Source organism: Nesoenas mayeri, assembly GCF_963082525.1.
Source record: "Nesoenas mayeri genome assembly, chromosome: 18".
In the NCBI taxonomy this organism is placed as follows: domain Eukaryota; kingdom Metazoa; phylum Chordata; class Aves; order Columbiformes; family Columbidae; genus Nesoenas; species Nesoenas mayeri.
In genome coordinates, this window is record NC_137566.1 from 4,048,831 (window position 1) to 4,064,061 (window position 15,231).

Below are 15,231 nucleotides of genomic sequence, written 5' to 3' on the forward strand. Positions count from 1 at the left end.
TGCCTCTGATCCAGCTCAGCCTTATGATGATGAGCTCCGCTGGTTTCACTGTGTTCTCTCTTCCACCCCGTCCTTCACAGGTCAGCGCAGAGGCTTTTCCTACGTCCCTGGAGCCACTGGCCTCCTGTCCTTCATGAACACCAGCGTGGACTGCGTGCCCCAGGGGCTGCCCCCCGCCATCCCCGCCCTGGGGACTCTTCTCCTGCTGGCCAGTGTCCTGCTGAACGGCGCCAGCTTCTGGGTGTTCTGCTGCCGCATCAAGCAGTGGGATCCGGGCATGATCCTGCAGTTCAGCCTGGTCCTGGGAGATGTCCTGATCATCCCTGTTGCTCCGCTCAGGATTTCCTACCTCAGCCTTGGCAACCGGTGGCCATTTGGGCAGTTTCTCTGCCAGTTTGAAGTGTTCCTGAACAGCACCCACGTGTACAGCAGCATCTATTTCCTGACGCTCATCTGCATCCACCGGTACTTTGTCGTTGTACGGTACAAAAGCAAGTCCCTCTGGAAGAAGAGGAGCTTCCTGAGAAAGCTGTGCTTGTTCGTCTGGCTTGTCCTCTTTATCCAAGGGCTGCCTCTCTTCTTCTTCCTCGAGACTTCAGTTATTAATGGCTCAGCAAAGTGCCTAAATATTCACCAGTCGGAGTTGTCCTCCGCTTACTTCTTCTACAACATGGTTTTCATTGTGCCCTCTTTCCTCCTGCCCCTTGCCATTTCCTTGACTTGTGGAGCTCTGTTGGGAACTGCCATTGCTAAAGCAGCAAAGAAAAGCTCCAGAGGCAAGAAGATGAAGAGCAGGTCTCTGCAGATGATAACGGTGTCTCTGGTGATTTTTGCTGTCTGCTTTGGCCCTCTGCACATCTGCAGGACCATTGCCGTCGTTGTGAAGTACTATGGCATGTCCTGCAAGCTCTTGCACCAAGTAGAATTTGCCTACTATGTCAGCTGGGTGTTCACCATGGCAAACACCTGTCTGGACCCCCTGATTTATGTGTTTGCTAATGACAAGTTTAAAAGGAGCTTGCTGACTCCATTCAGAAACGCCGTGGCATCAAGTGAGTATGAAGGGTTCGGGAGCCACCCCAGACCTTCCCAGAGGATCCAGCGGGGGAGCTGCTGAAGATCCAGGCCCTGAGCTCCCTCCTCCTCCTGCTCTGTCCCAGGTCCCCAGGGCTATGTGTAGCAGTACTGCAGGAGTTTCAGGGCTCCTCTGTGTTCCTCCAGTGTTATCCAGGGGCTGTTCCTGTGGGGAGGGCAGTAAGGAAGCTCAGAGTAGGTGCTGCTCCTGCCAGTACCCTGGGTGGCTGGATATCCCAAACATGGGCTTCTTTACCCTGCCAAAGTCACCAAACCCCGTTGGGGGAAGTCAGGGAAGAACTTACACCTAAAGTCATCCACCATGATAAAGTCCAATGAAAACCACCATGAACCTCTTGCCTGTGAATATTTTGTGTTTCTTCTTTCCCGTCAGGAGCGGTGTCTGCGCGAGCACTGAGCCGAGGAGCGGGCAGGTCTGAGTCCTGCATCCCAGCACACGGAGAAATAACCCGTGTCCAGGAACCTGATTGTCCCTTGGACACCCAGAAGTCGGCATCTCCCCAGCCCTGGAGACAGTCCTGACCTGAATGCTGCTGCGATGGGACCTGGCATGCGTTTACCCATCAGTCACGTCTTTCCAGATGAGAGTAAAAGGTGGCAAATGTTGAACCGTGGATGAACAGTACAGGAGGGAGATGCATGGATGGGGAAAGGTGCTCTATCAGCCTGGTAAGAACCCCACGTTTAGTCTGTTGGAAAGTCCTGAGAAACCGAGTCCAGTCTTATCTCCAGAAACATTAGTTTAAAAGCCTGCAAGAAGCTACCTCCATCCCACCCTGTTTTTCATGCTGGAGGTTGCAAGAAGGCAGTGCTGGGGACACTGGCTGCATGAGCTTCAAACTGGACTTCCATAACAGAAAGCAAGGTGCAAAAATGACATGACAGAGCTGTAACATCATTCACTTCAACGCTGTGTGTTCCCTCCCTCGGTTCATCACTGTGTAAAAGACACCCAGCCACGCAGAGCTGTCCTGAATAAATGCAGTTGCACCTTTGAGCAAGATTTAATGCTGTTATACAGCGGCAAACTATGGGAAAGAATGCAACGGAGCAAATGCTAGAGCCAGGAGCGGAGAGAGGAGATGCTCTTCTAGTTAAGGCAATAGCTTGGAAGTGTGGGGTTTATTTTTAGGCTTCACTGTAAACGTACTCCATGAGCATGACACAGGATCCATGTTTCACTTCTCTGTCTCTCAAACTGGTCTTTCCCTTTAACTGTCTTGCCTCTTTGAACAGAAAACCTATGGTTAGAGATCGTAGCTGCAATTTGCTGTTTGTATCAGCAAAGCCAAACCCAGAGATCTTGGTTTTTGTCTGGGTTTTGTGAAGACTTTTGTACAAATAGCAGCACTTATTACAATGGGGAGAAAGTCCACATCTCCTAAGATTAATTGGGCTGTAGTTGGGATTTTCATGAAGGTTTTGGTTCCCAGGGCTCCAGTTCAGCTGATGGCACCAAAGCAGGGGCTGGGATGGACACTGGGGGGGACGTGTCCAGTGCAGAGAGGCAGATTGCAGGGTCTGCTCTAATGTACCCCAACAAATAATGTGTTTATCCTAGAAACCAGTATCAAGGGCAGGGTAGAAGTGACTGAGAGATTCATTTTCTAACTTGGCTTCTCTCTACTAATTAATTCTTTGACTAATCCCTGCCCATCTGCCTCACCGGGGTTGCTGTGAAGCTTAATTGAATTTGTGTCTATAAAGCACCTTGTAAGCTCAGAGGAAAGGTGGTGTTGCCTGCTGTTAGTAACGCTCTTGCTGGATAACTCCTGTTGCAAAACCCAGAGCTCTGCCTCACGCAGGCGCGGGGGCGGCAGCAAACGGCGCTTGGTTTCGGGCTCTTACGTAGAGGAGGAAATACGTCTGTGTTCTTGATTTGCTGCATCAATAAGGGGACTTTCGCCTGTGGAAAAGGAGCCTGTCCCATTCCCGGTCACAGCGTTTGCCAAAGTGCCCTGCAAAAAGATGAAGCCCCATATTTCAAAACCCAGGTGAACAAGTGATGGGGAGGGACCGAAGCAGGATAATCCCCTTTTATTTCACCAGGGAGCATAACTCTGATGATTTTGATGATAAACACTTCTCCAGATCAATATTCACCCTTCTGTTCTTAACTACCTCCCAGTTAGTAATTCACTTGGGACAAACAGCGTTAAAACCCAGGGTTGTTCAGGCAAGTAAAGACACAGCAAATAATCAGGAACTAAAAGGTATCTGCAGTCCTGCAAGCCACCATATCTCATCCTACATTTAAAACCCCAAACCTACCACAAGCACCACCACAAATCCCATTATCTTTCCTTGGTTTGAGCAGTTATTGAGCATTTAGCAACTCCAGTAAAGTCACCCCTTTCCAGACATGTTCGATTTGAAGAAACTTTTGGGAATATGGTCCTTATTCACTTGCGAGCCGGAAAGTGATTTTGAAGCTTTTAGTGTTTTAAGGTGATTTTCTTATGCCTTTCTGAGATGAACTTGTGTGCTTATAAGGAGCATGACCATACCATTACTTAGTTAAATCCAGATTATCACTGCTCTATAGCTGCACCTGTACTGGATCTGGTCCCTCATCCTGAAGGAACAAGACAGACCCCTTGCCCAGGGCACCCAAAGTCTGGTTCACAAGGCAGACACAGCTGGTTTCTGGCTTTGAGCAAAGATGAAGATGCTGATGGCTTTGGATGACTGACCTCTGCCGCTTTCAGGTGTCCAGATCTCAACACCATCTTTTCTAACTAGATTTAAACTGACAGTGGTTCCCCCCACCCCAAGTCCTGGTTCACCCTGAATTGCAGCTGAGGGCTGAGATTGGAAAATGGGAATCAAATAGCTCGCCATGGCTGGGCAGAAGTGGGGAGGGAAGCCCAAGCCCAGCAGGATGGTCATAGGCTATGGCTGGTGATGAAGACTCATCTCCAGATTGGTTCACACTGATTGATCCTTCACCCACCCACGGAGGTGATGAGCATCACCTGTTCTGCACAGACAGGCATGTGTGAGCACCACGGAGATTGCTGACTCTCTCACGGGCCCATGATGTGGGATCTATTTCCTTAAAAATGCACAGAAGCAGCTTGTGATTTCCAATAATATTCTCCAAAGAGAGATTTTTATGTTTTTTGAGGCAGGGAAGAGCCATCAGGTCCTGACTCACCGTCCACACGGCAGAGCTCTCATGGCACAGACTGTAAAGGGCTCAGTTACTGGCTGAGCTCTCGTGAATGGTGGTGACCAAGGAAAGAGGGTTTATGAACCTGTTACCAGTGTCCTAAATCCTCCCGACTGCTTAGAGAATGGCTGTTGGTGGTGCTGTGATGGATCTCAACGAGATGGCTACAGGAACACGTGCGGTGTCGTTTCAATGACTTGGCTCCTTGCACTCACAAGAGAGAGACCTGCGAATAAACAAAAGTCTGACTTGAGCGTTGCAGCTGGTTTTCTGTAGAGCACAATGATCACCTGGAAAGGCCCTGGTGAACCCGGGGCCAGAAAGCTGCCATGGCTCCAAGTCCCCCTGTATGACCCGGCAATATGGAGGTCCTATGTCGATCCACCAGCTTTTATTTTAGATGTTGGTATTTAAGCCCACCGAGCAGCACAGCAAAGGTGGTTCTGTGGAGCAGAAGCTTGTTAAAAGACTATAAACCACGGAAATGTCTTGGAGTGCGGGCAGACAGCACCTTTCCATGGCGCAGCTGGGTTCAACCTTTGGACTACACCAGCGGTTTCTTCTCAGATGACACCAAACCCAAACCATATGTCAGGCTTCGCAAAGTACAACAGCCCTCTATTGAGGCTGTGTTGCCTTGTTTTGCACTGTATGGTGCATTGCACTGAGGTTTGCATCGCGCAGTGGGTGCTGGGGCGTTATATACAGGTCCTACCCCACAGGCTGGAGAGCAACACCTCAATATTTCAGCAGAAAGCTGTCATTTTGGGTGCAAACACTTCATTCTGTGGCTTCCCTGGTTCTCTTTCCCACCACCCCTCCTCCCCTAGGGGAACATCAGCCTATTTGCATATTAACCAAGACACTGGACAATGAGCTATTGAGAAGTTTTTCTCAGAAGTCAGAGCCCTTCTGAGCATTTCCAGTGGGTGCCCATGGGAGGAAGGACTCTGTGGGGCCAGCTGGCTGCTGACATAGGGTTGGGGAAAGCCCTCAGTTTCGTCTTTTCCATCCATGGCTTTAGGATCGCGGCAGCACAATGTGGCGTGTGGGCGGCCCGCGCTGACAGAGCCTGCTTGCCCAGCAGGAACGATGGCCGCTTGCCCACATTTTTAGCTGGTGACTTGCAAATATATGCTTCCTGTTTGTGAGATGGTAAAACCCAACCACAGCCTGGATGAAGACGCTACGCCAAAGCTCAGCTTATCCTTGGCTCGGTGCTTTTGTGAAAGCTTTTCTCCTTCTTACACAGAGTGGTTGAGGTGGGACAGGACCTCTAGAGGTCCTCTGGTCCAACTCCTCTGCTCAAGCAGCATCACTCAGGACCCTGTCCTGTTTTTTTTGATATGTGTAGACTCCACAACCTTCCTGGGCAACCTGTGCCAGTACTTGGTCACCCTCACTGTACAAAAAGCATTTCCCAATGTTGAGATGGAGCCTCCTGTGATTGTGACCCTTGCCTCTTGTTCTATCCCTGGGCACCACTGAAAAGAGCCTAGATTTGCCCTTTTTGCTCATTCAGGTATTTCTAGACATTGATGAGATCCCCACGAACCTGCTTTCCCCCAGGCTGAACAGTCCCAGCTCCCTCAGCCTCTCCTCGAACATCAGGTGCTTCAGTCCCTTCGTCGTCTTTGTGCCCCTTCCTTGGACTCTGCCTGGTATGCCCGTGTCTTTCTTGCTGGGGAGCCCAGCACAAGAACAAGGAGCCCAGACAAGAGCGTCCAGATGGCTTGAGAAGCCTGAGCACGCAATGGCTGGTCAGCACTGATACCTCCCCAGCACCTCGCTGCCCAAAGGCAGGTACCAGCTTTTCCAGGCTCAGCTCAGCTCCAAAGGATTAGCCAAAAAAATCAGCGCCAGCCATCATCAGGAGATTGTCACACAAGGTCCCCAGGGGATGTCCCTCCCCAGCAGAGCGCTGGGAAGCCCTGGGGCACCATCACGGGGCAGAGACCAGACATGCTGCCTCTTGCCTGCACCAGGGAGCAGCTGAGGGCGTCCCTTGCCCAAGCCCAGCACTGCAATGTGATCCCTGCTCAAACACCCGCCTGGCTGCAGAAAACACAGGTCATGCCTGTGGAAAGGGAAAACAGAAGACAAACCGCAGCTGCGTTTGTACCTGGAGGGAGTTAGTTGTCTGTCTAAGAAGAAAATAATGAAGAAATGTGTTTTTGCAATCACATCAAGGAGCTGGAGGGGAGTGCATGCCAAGCAGGTGCTGTGCAGCTCCTGGGTTCCGTTTAGTGCTGGCTGCCCCAGAGAGCTGTCCTGGACTGGGAGGGATCCAGCTCAGAGAGGAGCGGAGGGACAAAACACCCCATGGCCCCAGTGCCTCCTCCACCCAGCTGCAAGGCCTTGTCCTGCTGTGCCTCAGTTTCCCTCCCTGCCCTCATCTGCCAAAGGTGAGGATGGAGAGCTGGGGGAGGGACTTCTCTGCTTAGGAAAGCTTCAGGAATGGGGGTTCTGATCCCATCCCAGGCCATTCCCAAGGGCTGCATCAAACTGGTCAATGCCCACAGCTGGAGTTGGGGGGTGCTGCCCAAAGGCACTGAGCCCCAGGGGAGGGACCAGCCCTGGCCAGCCCAAAGATGCTGCAGGACTCTTGCTGTGAACACCAGGATCTGCCTGGTAAGAGACAAACATGATGTTATTTAGTTTTTCTGGGTGATGTGGGGAGGGTCAGAGGGGGTGCCCATGGGGCAGCTGGGGCTCAGCCAGCAGTACCCAGGGAACTGGCTCTGTCCCCCTTCCTCAGCATGAGTGTCCTAGCACAGATGGTGGCTGAGCTCCCCAGGGCCACCCAGCACAGCGAGGTGGTTGTTTCTGGCCTCCAGCCTCCCTCATTTTTCTAGGTCCACTCCCAGGTGGAGGCTGGTAAGGCCACCAGGGATGGAAAGTGGATGGCACCTGGGTGAGGGACCCAAGGAGAAGGTCCCCATCCAGGGCTCACCTTCTCCCCTTGGTCTCACAGGATTTGGAGCACCAATGATCCCCTCTAAACCCGGTGGACCCAGGCTCAGTGGTACACATCAATGACCATGGGGTGTCCCCTTCTCAGTAGGATGCTGTGGGCAGCATCACTCTGGCCGATGTGGGGATGACATTTCTGGGTGGTGATCCCACCAGTGGCAATGCCCCAGCCTGCCAGTTCCCCCATGTCACGGTGTGTTTTCCTGGGCTCTCCCAGTGCGACACTGTGGGCTGCACCGGCTCTGCTGGGGCAGGAACAGTTTCATTCCCACCTTCCCTCAATCCCCACCCTGCCCAGGGCACTGCCAGGAACAGGTTTCTGCCCTGCCCGTTTGGGACAGGTGGTGCAAACCACATCGCAGGTGGTGGTGGGGCCATGAACATCCCCTGGCTCTGGGTGGGCACCCCTGGGGCTGTGGGACTCGCTCTGGACTGGGGGTCGTCATGTTTTGGTGTTTGGGGCAGCTGGGTGGACCCCCAAGGGGTAAGGATGTTGCTGCCACCGTGGGATGGGAGATGGTGCTGTTCCTCAAGCTGCACCCATCGCTCTGGGTCACCCTCCTCTTCCTCCTGCCTGGCCCTGGGAGGATGAAGCAGGTCTGGAGCTGTGCACAGGGCTGTCCTCAGTCCTGAGGGACCCTCTGCACCCCCAAGTGCTGTCACTGTCACCACCTAGCCTGCTCACCCCAGTCAGGGCAACCTGAGCACCTGTTTCCTCAGACCCTTCCCACCCTGCCACACACGAGACCAGAGGCAGGGGATGCTGAGACACCAGAGCTCTGGCTGCGCCCCTGTCCCCAAGCCAAGTGGGACACGGGCTCTGCAAGCTGGGGTTCCTCTGGGACAGGGCTGATCCCCATAGAGGCACTGGCTCGGTCGCACAGCGGGATGGGGCTGTGACATTCCTGATCCATCCATTGATTCTTGGGGTGAGGAAGGGGGGTTCAGCTCAGGGCACTGGCTTAAAGCAGCATGGATGGAGAGGGGGAAGGCTGGGCCTTGGTGTGTCTTCCATGTCCCTGTCCCTCCACCAGCTCCCTGGGCCAGATCCTGCATCAGCACCATCCTGCTCCCCGGATGCTGGCGGTCCCTGGGCAGCCGGGGCTGCTTAAAAATAGTGACAGATAACAAACCACTTGGGTCCTTGGGGCAGTTCGGGCCAGCTGGTTGCTGCTGATTGCGCTGGCAGCCCAGGTTGATCGGCACTGTGCCTCAGTTTCCCCCTCCGTGCCAAAGCCACCTTGTGCACTTTGTCCACCTGCTCTCCTACTCCTGTTAGTCCTGCTCTCCACATGTTGCCAGTGGAAACAGAAGTTGCTGACATTTATCTTTGCAAATTAGGGTTGGAAATGGGGGAAAAAAAGAGTCAAACACTTATTTTTGCCTCCTGGGTGCCTCATGCTCCCAAAGGTCCTTTGCTGGGATACAGGTGCAGCCTTTGAATCAATCTACCTGCAGAATGGGTTAAACAAGACAAAAATGAAGTGCTTAGTGGGCCTTTTCCCCCAGAATAAGGCAGTTTCTAGGACTGCTAGGTTTGGTTTAAATTCACATTAAACCTGTCCTGAGAGAGGCTTCTGGTTTTAGCTTTGTAGGGTATGAAACGAGTTATGGACTCTGCAAGTTCAAACCGCGCTACCCAAAGTGCTCGGATGCACCCAGCTGTTCTGCTCCGCGCTGACTCAAATGCAGCTTTGGCCAGAACTTGCCCTTTGTTTGTGCAATAGGCTGCAGTAAGCTGGCAATGAGGTGTTTTTCTTTATAAAACAAAGCTTTTTTTTCCCCAAAAAATGTCTACCCAGCTGCACTAACAGCGGTAGGCACTACATGGCACCTCTTCAAGGCGGCCTTATTCTGTGTATCTAAGTCCAAATGCTGCAAGAATTGACTTAAACGCACTTAATTCATTCTTTTTTCCTCTTTAAAGTGCCAGCTCCTGAAAGCACATGATTGCAAGGAGATGACACTGTTTCTGCAGAGAAAAGCACTGGTTTTGGGTGAGCACTGACATAACAAAAACCACCAACAAAGACCCTCCTCCTGTTCTCTTTGGACAAAGCCCTCATGACTCCGGCAAACACGGTCACGTTGGCGTGAACGCCCGGCTGGCATCAGCCAGAGCGCGGCCCGAGCAGCGGGGGAAGTGAAAAAGCTTTGCCTTTGTGTAACACTGCAGAACCGGGTTGCCAAACAGGATATATAGGCTGGGAAACCAGCTGGGCGAGGAGACTGAGGCGAGCCGGCCGTCTTGCTTGGGTGCATGGCTTGCTGGTGCTTATAATCCTATTCACGATAAACGGTGCTTAATCTTTGTGGTGGTTCGCTGATCGTTTAGAGACTCTGATGTTTTGCTGCTGCGGGAGTTTTGATGCGCGTTGAGATTTAGTTTTGCTAAAATAAATGCTGTTGGTTAAAAATCCCCTGGCTTTGTGTCCCGGGAGGGTGTCTGGAGGCCAGCGAAGATTTCATGGGGTGGCAATGGGACCCTTAGTCCTGTCCCCGAAGCAAAGAGCTGCAGAAAAAACAGAGATGGGTGAGACCCTTGTGGGACAGGGCTCCCAGCTGCCATGTGGGGAGCTCCAACTTGTTTTTGCCTTCTCTAAGGAGATGAGAAGGAACTTTGCCCTGTGAGTCACAGCCTGCCAGGTTCATCTCAGCAGAGATCACAGGGAAACTGGTCCTTTTCGATGGCCAAGTGACCCTTGGGTGCCCTGGCCCGCTCTCCTGTTCCCCAAAGCCGGGGCAGCCCTGGTTTGAAGCTCCCATGGGGACCCTTTTCTCCCCCAGCTCTGGGCTGTGGGTGAACCAGGGGAAGGCTTGGGTGAAATTTAGCTCCACTGTTCACTTATCTAACAGGTTTTGTGTTCCTACAGCTGCCAAGTGCCCCGTGCTGCTTTTCCTGCACTGGCAACCTGCAAATTATAGTTGCTTGGCCAGAGATCAGCCCCATTCACTTTGGCTTCCTGAGGTTGCCCATACCCCTTTTTTATCCCCCAATCTATTATTCTACAGCCTGAAGTGACTACCAGAGGGTTAAAAGGAAAATGCAAACAAAAACCTTGCAAGGGAAAACTGCTTGGGGTCTGTACCTGGGTTTTGTTGTCTGTGCGCTGGAGGAGCAGGGATGCTCAGCGGCTGCGTGGCCATGCTCAGGAATGCCCTTTCTGCTGCTTATGGAGACGAACCTTACCCTAACAAACACACACACATCCTTGAAGCTGCAAATAACCTCCAAAATAATTTAGAAGAGCTTCCTGCAAACAGACCCTCATGCACCGTCTGTGCTGTGAAGGAGCTTGAGCTTTTTTTGGCAACTCACACCAGACCTGCGAGGCTGGAGGGGAATCACTGGCTTTGCAATGGGGTTTCTCTGTGACCTTGAGCAAGTTCCTTGCCCCTCAAAGTCAGTGGGTGTTGCAAGGTGTTATGTCCCCATTGCCAAAATGAGACCTCGCTTCGCACAGCCCAGGACAGGTGTGAGTGTGGGACGGCATCCTCCCAAACCAGCCCAGCAAGGAGCTGCGACAACCAGCCCCGGTGGCACATGCAGGAAGGGGCAAAGCTTCACCACATTGGCATCGAGCTACTCGATGAAGGGTTTGGAGCACAAGTGTGATGGGAGCGGCTGAGAGACCTGGGGGGTTCAGCTGGAGAACAGGAGCTGAGGGGAGACCTTCTGATCTCTGAACTGCCTGAAAGGAGCTTGGAGCCAGGGGGGTCGGGCTCTGCTCCCCAGGAACAAGCGCCAGGAGCAGAGGAAACGGCCTCAAGTTGCGCCAGGGGAGGTTGAGGTTGGATCTGGGAACAATTTCTTCCCCAAAGGGCTGTGGGGCATTGGAACAGGCTGCCCAGGGCAGTGCTGGAGTCACCAGCCCTGGAGGGGTTTAAAAGGCATTTAGATGAGGTTTAGGGACATGGGGTAGTGCTGGGTTGGGTTAGTGGTTGGATTCGATGATCTTAGGGGTCTCTTCCAATTGAAATGATTCCATGATTCTGTTCTCTGGGATGAGTGTTTTATCTCTGGCTGTGGAGATGGAGAGGCAGCTACACTCACCTCGGGCAAATCATCCCCTTGCATGGGCGGGCAGGCTGGAGGACAACAGGGACCTGCTTGAAATCTCTCCTCACCTGGTTCAGAGCAGCGTTTGAAGCCTCCACCATGCCCAGGGACAGGCCCTGCCTGGACTGCGCTGGCTCTGGTGGGGCTGGAGCCACCCATGGGTCGAAACCGTCCCAGTGGAGATAGAGGAGGAAAATCATGGTTTGGGGTCTCCTGAGCTTCCCTTGGGGCACTGGCTGGGCTCTCCTGCACTGACACTGTGGATGCGGGGGATGAATCGGAGCAGGAGGAGCCCAGCTTTACAGGAGGGGCATGGGTTGGTTCTGGGCACTTCGGTGGCTACAAAGTACGGCTTGATTTGGGACTGTGGGTTCCCCAGGCATGATGAGAAAGTGGTTTACATGCAGACATCTAGACAGAAGGAAATTTGCTGTTGCTCAAATATGTTTTATCTGCAAAGAACGACAGTGAGTTCAGCTGTTTTGTAGGAAACGTGCAACAGTGAGCGTGTACGGGGGACACGGCAATGCCAGCGCAGCCCCTGAGTGCGGTGCTGGGTGGTCTCTGCCGAACCCTTCAGCACTATCTCACCCACCTCGGCCGCATCCCAGCACCAGCAGCATCCCCAGCCTGTTATCACAGATCTCCTGGGCCACGCACACCCACCCACATGGTTTTCTTCACAGCATCCCCCTCGCGTGTCCTCGGCTGGAGAAAACTGCCTCTTCTCCAGCCGTGCACACAGGAAAATTCCCACTCGCTGTGCCCCGCAGCCCCTCTAATCCCTTTATGGTGTTTGTGCCGGGCTCCCCCCAGCCGACCCTGCTCTTTGCCTTCCCTCTAATCTCCCCATCAAACAGTTTGGGCAGGAGACAAACCACCGCGGCTGCTTGGAACAAACCCGAGGAGAGGAAATGCTCTTGCCTGGGGCTTCGTGGTCCAGGGCTCCGGGAGATGCTTTTGGGGTGTAACCCTCATGGACACCCAGGGTGAACCCCCTCCTGAATCCTAGAGGGTAATTCAGAGTAAAACCCAAACTCTCCATCCCAATATCTCTGCTTTCTGCTGTGCCTGAGGACGATCCCTTCTGGGCAGGTGTAGGGAGGGACCTGACAACCAGGGCTGCAGGGTCCCTATGGCCTCTCCTGCTGCTTGTAACTGAGGTGAACATGTTAAAAGCCACCCCAGGAGGTAAGTTAGTCTGTGCTTAACGCCTTCTTGGTAAAGTGTATTGTGTTATTGAAGTTTTCCAACCTGGAAAATTTGCTAAGGCTTTTATTATTATTATTATTAAAGCAAAGACTTTAGTAATATCTTTGGTGTATCTTGGCACGGCTGCAAAGTTCTCGGGCTGATAAAGTCTCAAAGTCAGAGAGATAAAAATGGCAAGTATTTAGGCCTTGGCCAGGTCTCCACAGAAGAGCTCTCGGGGCATCACTGACTGCAGCTGGGCGGCCATCACCCAAAAAATCAGTGCTGGGAAAGGAAACAACCCCACCGCATCCTGCAACCCTGCCTGAGCTGCGGGGCGATCCCCGAGGGTACCGGGATGGCATCTCACCCGCCGTGACGAGGCGATGGTTGGTCTGCGCTGTGGCATCAAACCAGCAATCGGCTCCTCTCCCCATCATCCTTTATCTGGAGAAACCCCTCTGTGCTGTGCCGCGGCTCAAAACCATCTCCAGCAAAGTCCTCTGGAGATTTAATGTGTGAGCTTTTACTGCTGCAAGGACATCCCTGCTCCCCTCCTGCCGTCAGCTCCGCCGGGCGCCTGACCTTGGGCGGTCACTGACTCCCGAGCCGGGTGTCTCGTGGTGGTTAATATTTACTGTACCTGGTGCAGAGGGGAGCGGGCAGGAACCTGTTGATTGCAAAGAGCATGGAGCACGTTGGTTAGGGCTTGCTCAGGGGATTAAATGCTGTTCAAGAGGCTCCAGGATGCAGATGCGAATTGTGTTTGGTGTTATCAGCGTAATGTAGAGTTGATGGTGCAGAAATGGCTGGAGTTAGAATGTGGTGAGGTAAGATTTGATCCTGAGGTTGACAGAAAAGCTGAATGAGCAGGTGCCCAACACTATATGGCAGAAATACTTTTCCTTGCTTACTGAAGCCCATTTTGACATTGGGCATCCGTCATGTATTTGGTGAACTGCTTCCTTTGTGGTGGTTGGCCAGGGCTGGGACCCTGGCCCTGCATCCGCAGGCTGGCGTTGTCCCTGCTGTCCCCAAACAGCCGTAAACACCCTGTTTGTCCTCCCGGGGCCGGGTGGGCTTTGACCAGGTGAGGGATTACTTGTGTTTGTTCTGTCTTCCCTGTTTGGGGATTTTGGTGCTCAGAGGTCCCAGCCGTTCAGAGGAGCTCTGCTCCCCAAACCAGGTCACTAGGGAGCATTAACACCGCCTGCATGTTTGGTTTCTCCATGGATTTGAGCCCTCTCTTGCTTTGGGGTGTTTTTGCACAACCGGGCACATGCAGAGGGGATTCATGGGGAATAAAATGGGGCTCTCCTGTACCCAGCTGTCTCGGGGAGGTCTGGGGTCTTGGCCAAACCGTGGCATCTCTCATGAAAACACCATTGCTGGTCCTACTGCCTGCCTTGGAGGATGCAACACATCAGGCTCCAGAGAGACAGCTCAGCTCTCCCTGAGTTGGGTTTGCGATGCTTCCCAAGGGATGCAGCTTCATCTCCATCCTTCCTGCTGTTTGGGAAAGCCCAGCATCAGGCCCTGCCTCACCAGCCCCACGGGATCCAGCTCCCGGGGCCAAGGGACCTGTCAGAGCCGCTGGCGCATCCATCACTCGCGCCGGCTCAGCCGCGTGTCGCAACAACTGCGGGAAACGCGGCCACCGGGTTGCACACCCAGGGGCACGTTTCCTCGTGCTCTGCCGCCCCGCTCGGAGTCATTTCCAAACAGGAATGAGGAAATGCTGAGCTTTGCAACCACATCGGTGGATGCGTCCCTAAAATACCCCGGAGAAGGATGTGCACCTCAGTTTTAACTACAGGATACCCTGAACATCAGCCAGGCAGCATCAAGGGCACAGGTGACACAGAAGACACCCACATGGCTCTGCCACCGGTGCTGCGGGGAACCTCGGGCACATCCAGGGGTGCAAACCCCCTTTGCACGGGCTGTGCTCGGGGCAGTGGGGCAGGCGACGTCTGAGCTGCCCGCAGTCTGCTGCCATCACTGTCCCCACCCACGGACCCAAATTGCTAATTAAGTTTTGCTTCTCTCTCTGCCAATCTTATTTCCTGGTTCTTGTGCAATTGCAGATGCTTTCGGGTTTCTTCCTGGTTGTTTATCTGCCTGCTGGACCAAAACATCTTCAGAAGGAAAACAGAGCTGAGGGTTTGGGGTTGATGCCCGACGAGGAGGGGTGATGGGGGGACAGTTTGTGGGTCCATGCCCAGCAAGGAGGTGTCCTAGTGGGGAGACATCAACCATGAAGGGTTTTTTAATCTGCTCCAGTGCACATGTTTTACTGCTTTGCAGAAAAACATTCCTGGGGGTGAGTCAGCCAGTGGCAAGCATGAGTCTGCCTTCAGGACCAGGGGAATCAGAAAAACCCCAAGCTGCTTTGGAGCCCGCTCATGCTTTAAAGCCTTTTCTCCTCCTGTAACGTTGAAAAACTGCTTAAAACCTGAGGCTGGAGAGTCGCAGTGCGCTCACTCAGCTGGGTTTGCTGGGGGTTTATTTGAAATCCACCCTCCTCCCAGAAACAAAATATCGGCGTATTTGAGATCACACCCCGAGGCGCCGGCGCGGGCTGTTTGCGCTGCGTCTGCCATCGCGCCCGCTTGTGCGCTGGCACGTTCGGGTCTGTCTAACAAATGGGAACCCTGGAACACCTTATCTGTGGAAAACTGAAAAGGCAGCAGCCCGTTTAATTAATCTAATTGAGATTTGGGGTTGATTCGATAGCTGG

The 15,231-nt window shown here is 53.2% G+C and overlaps 1 protein-coding gene across 1 annotated transcript; it reads left to right on the forward strand.

Annotated features, from left to right (window-relative positions):
- Positions 1-133: 133 nt before the first annotated feature.
- On the forward strand, positions 134-1,117 carry LOC308047324 (P2Y purinoceptor 2-like; the record flags this gene model as incomplete). Its single annotated transcript, XM_080355739.1, has 1 exon — positions 134-1,117. The coding sequence occupies one exon, from the start codon at positions 134-136 to the stop codon at positions 1,115-1,117; it is 984 nt and encodes a 327-aa protein (XP_080211865.1).
- Positions 1,118-15,231: the final 14,114 nt, after the last annotated feature.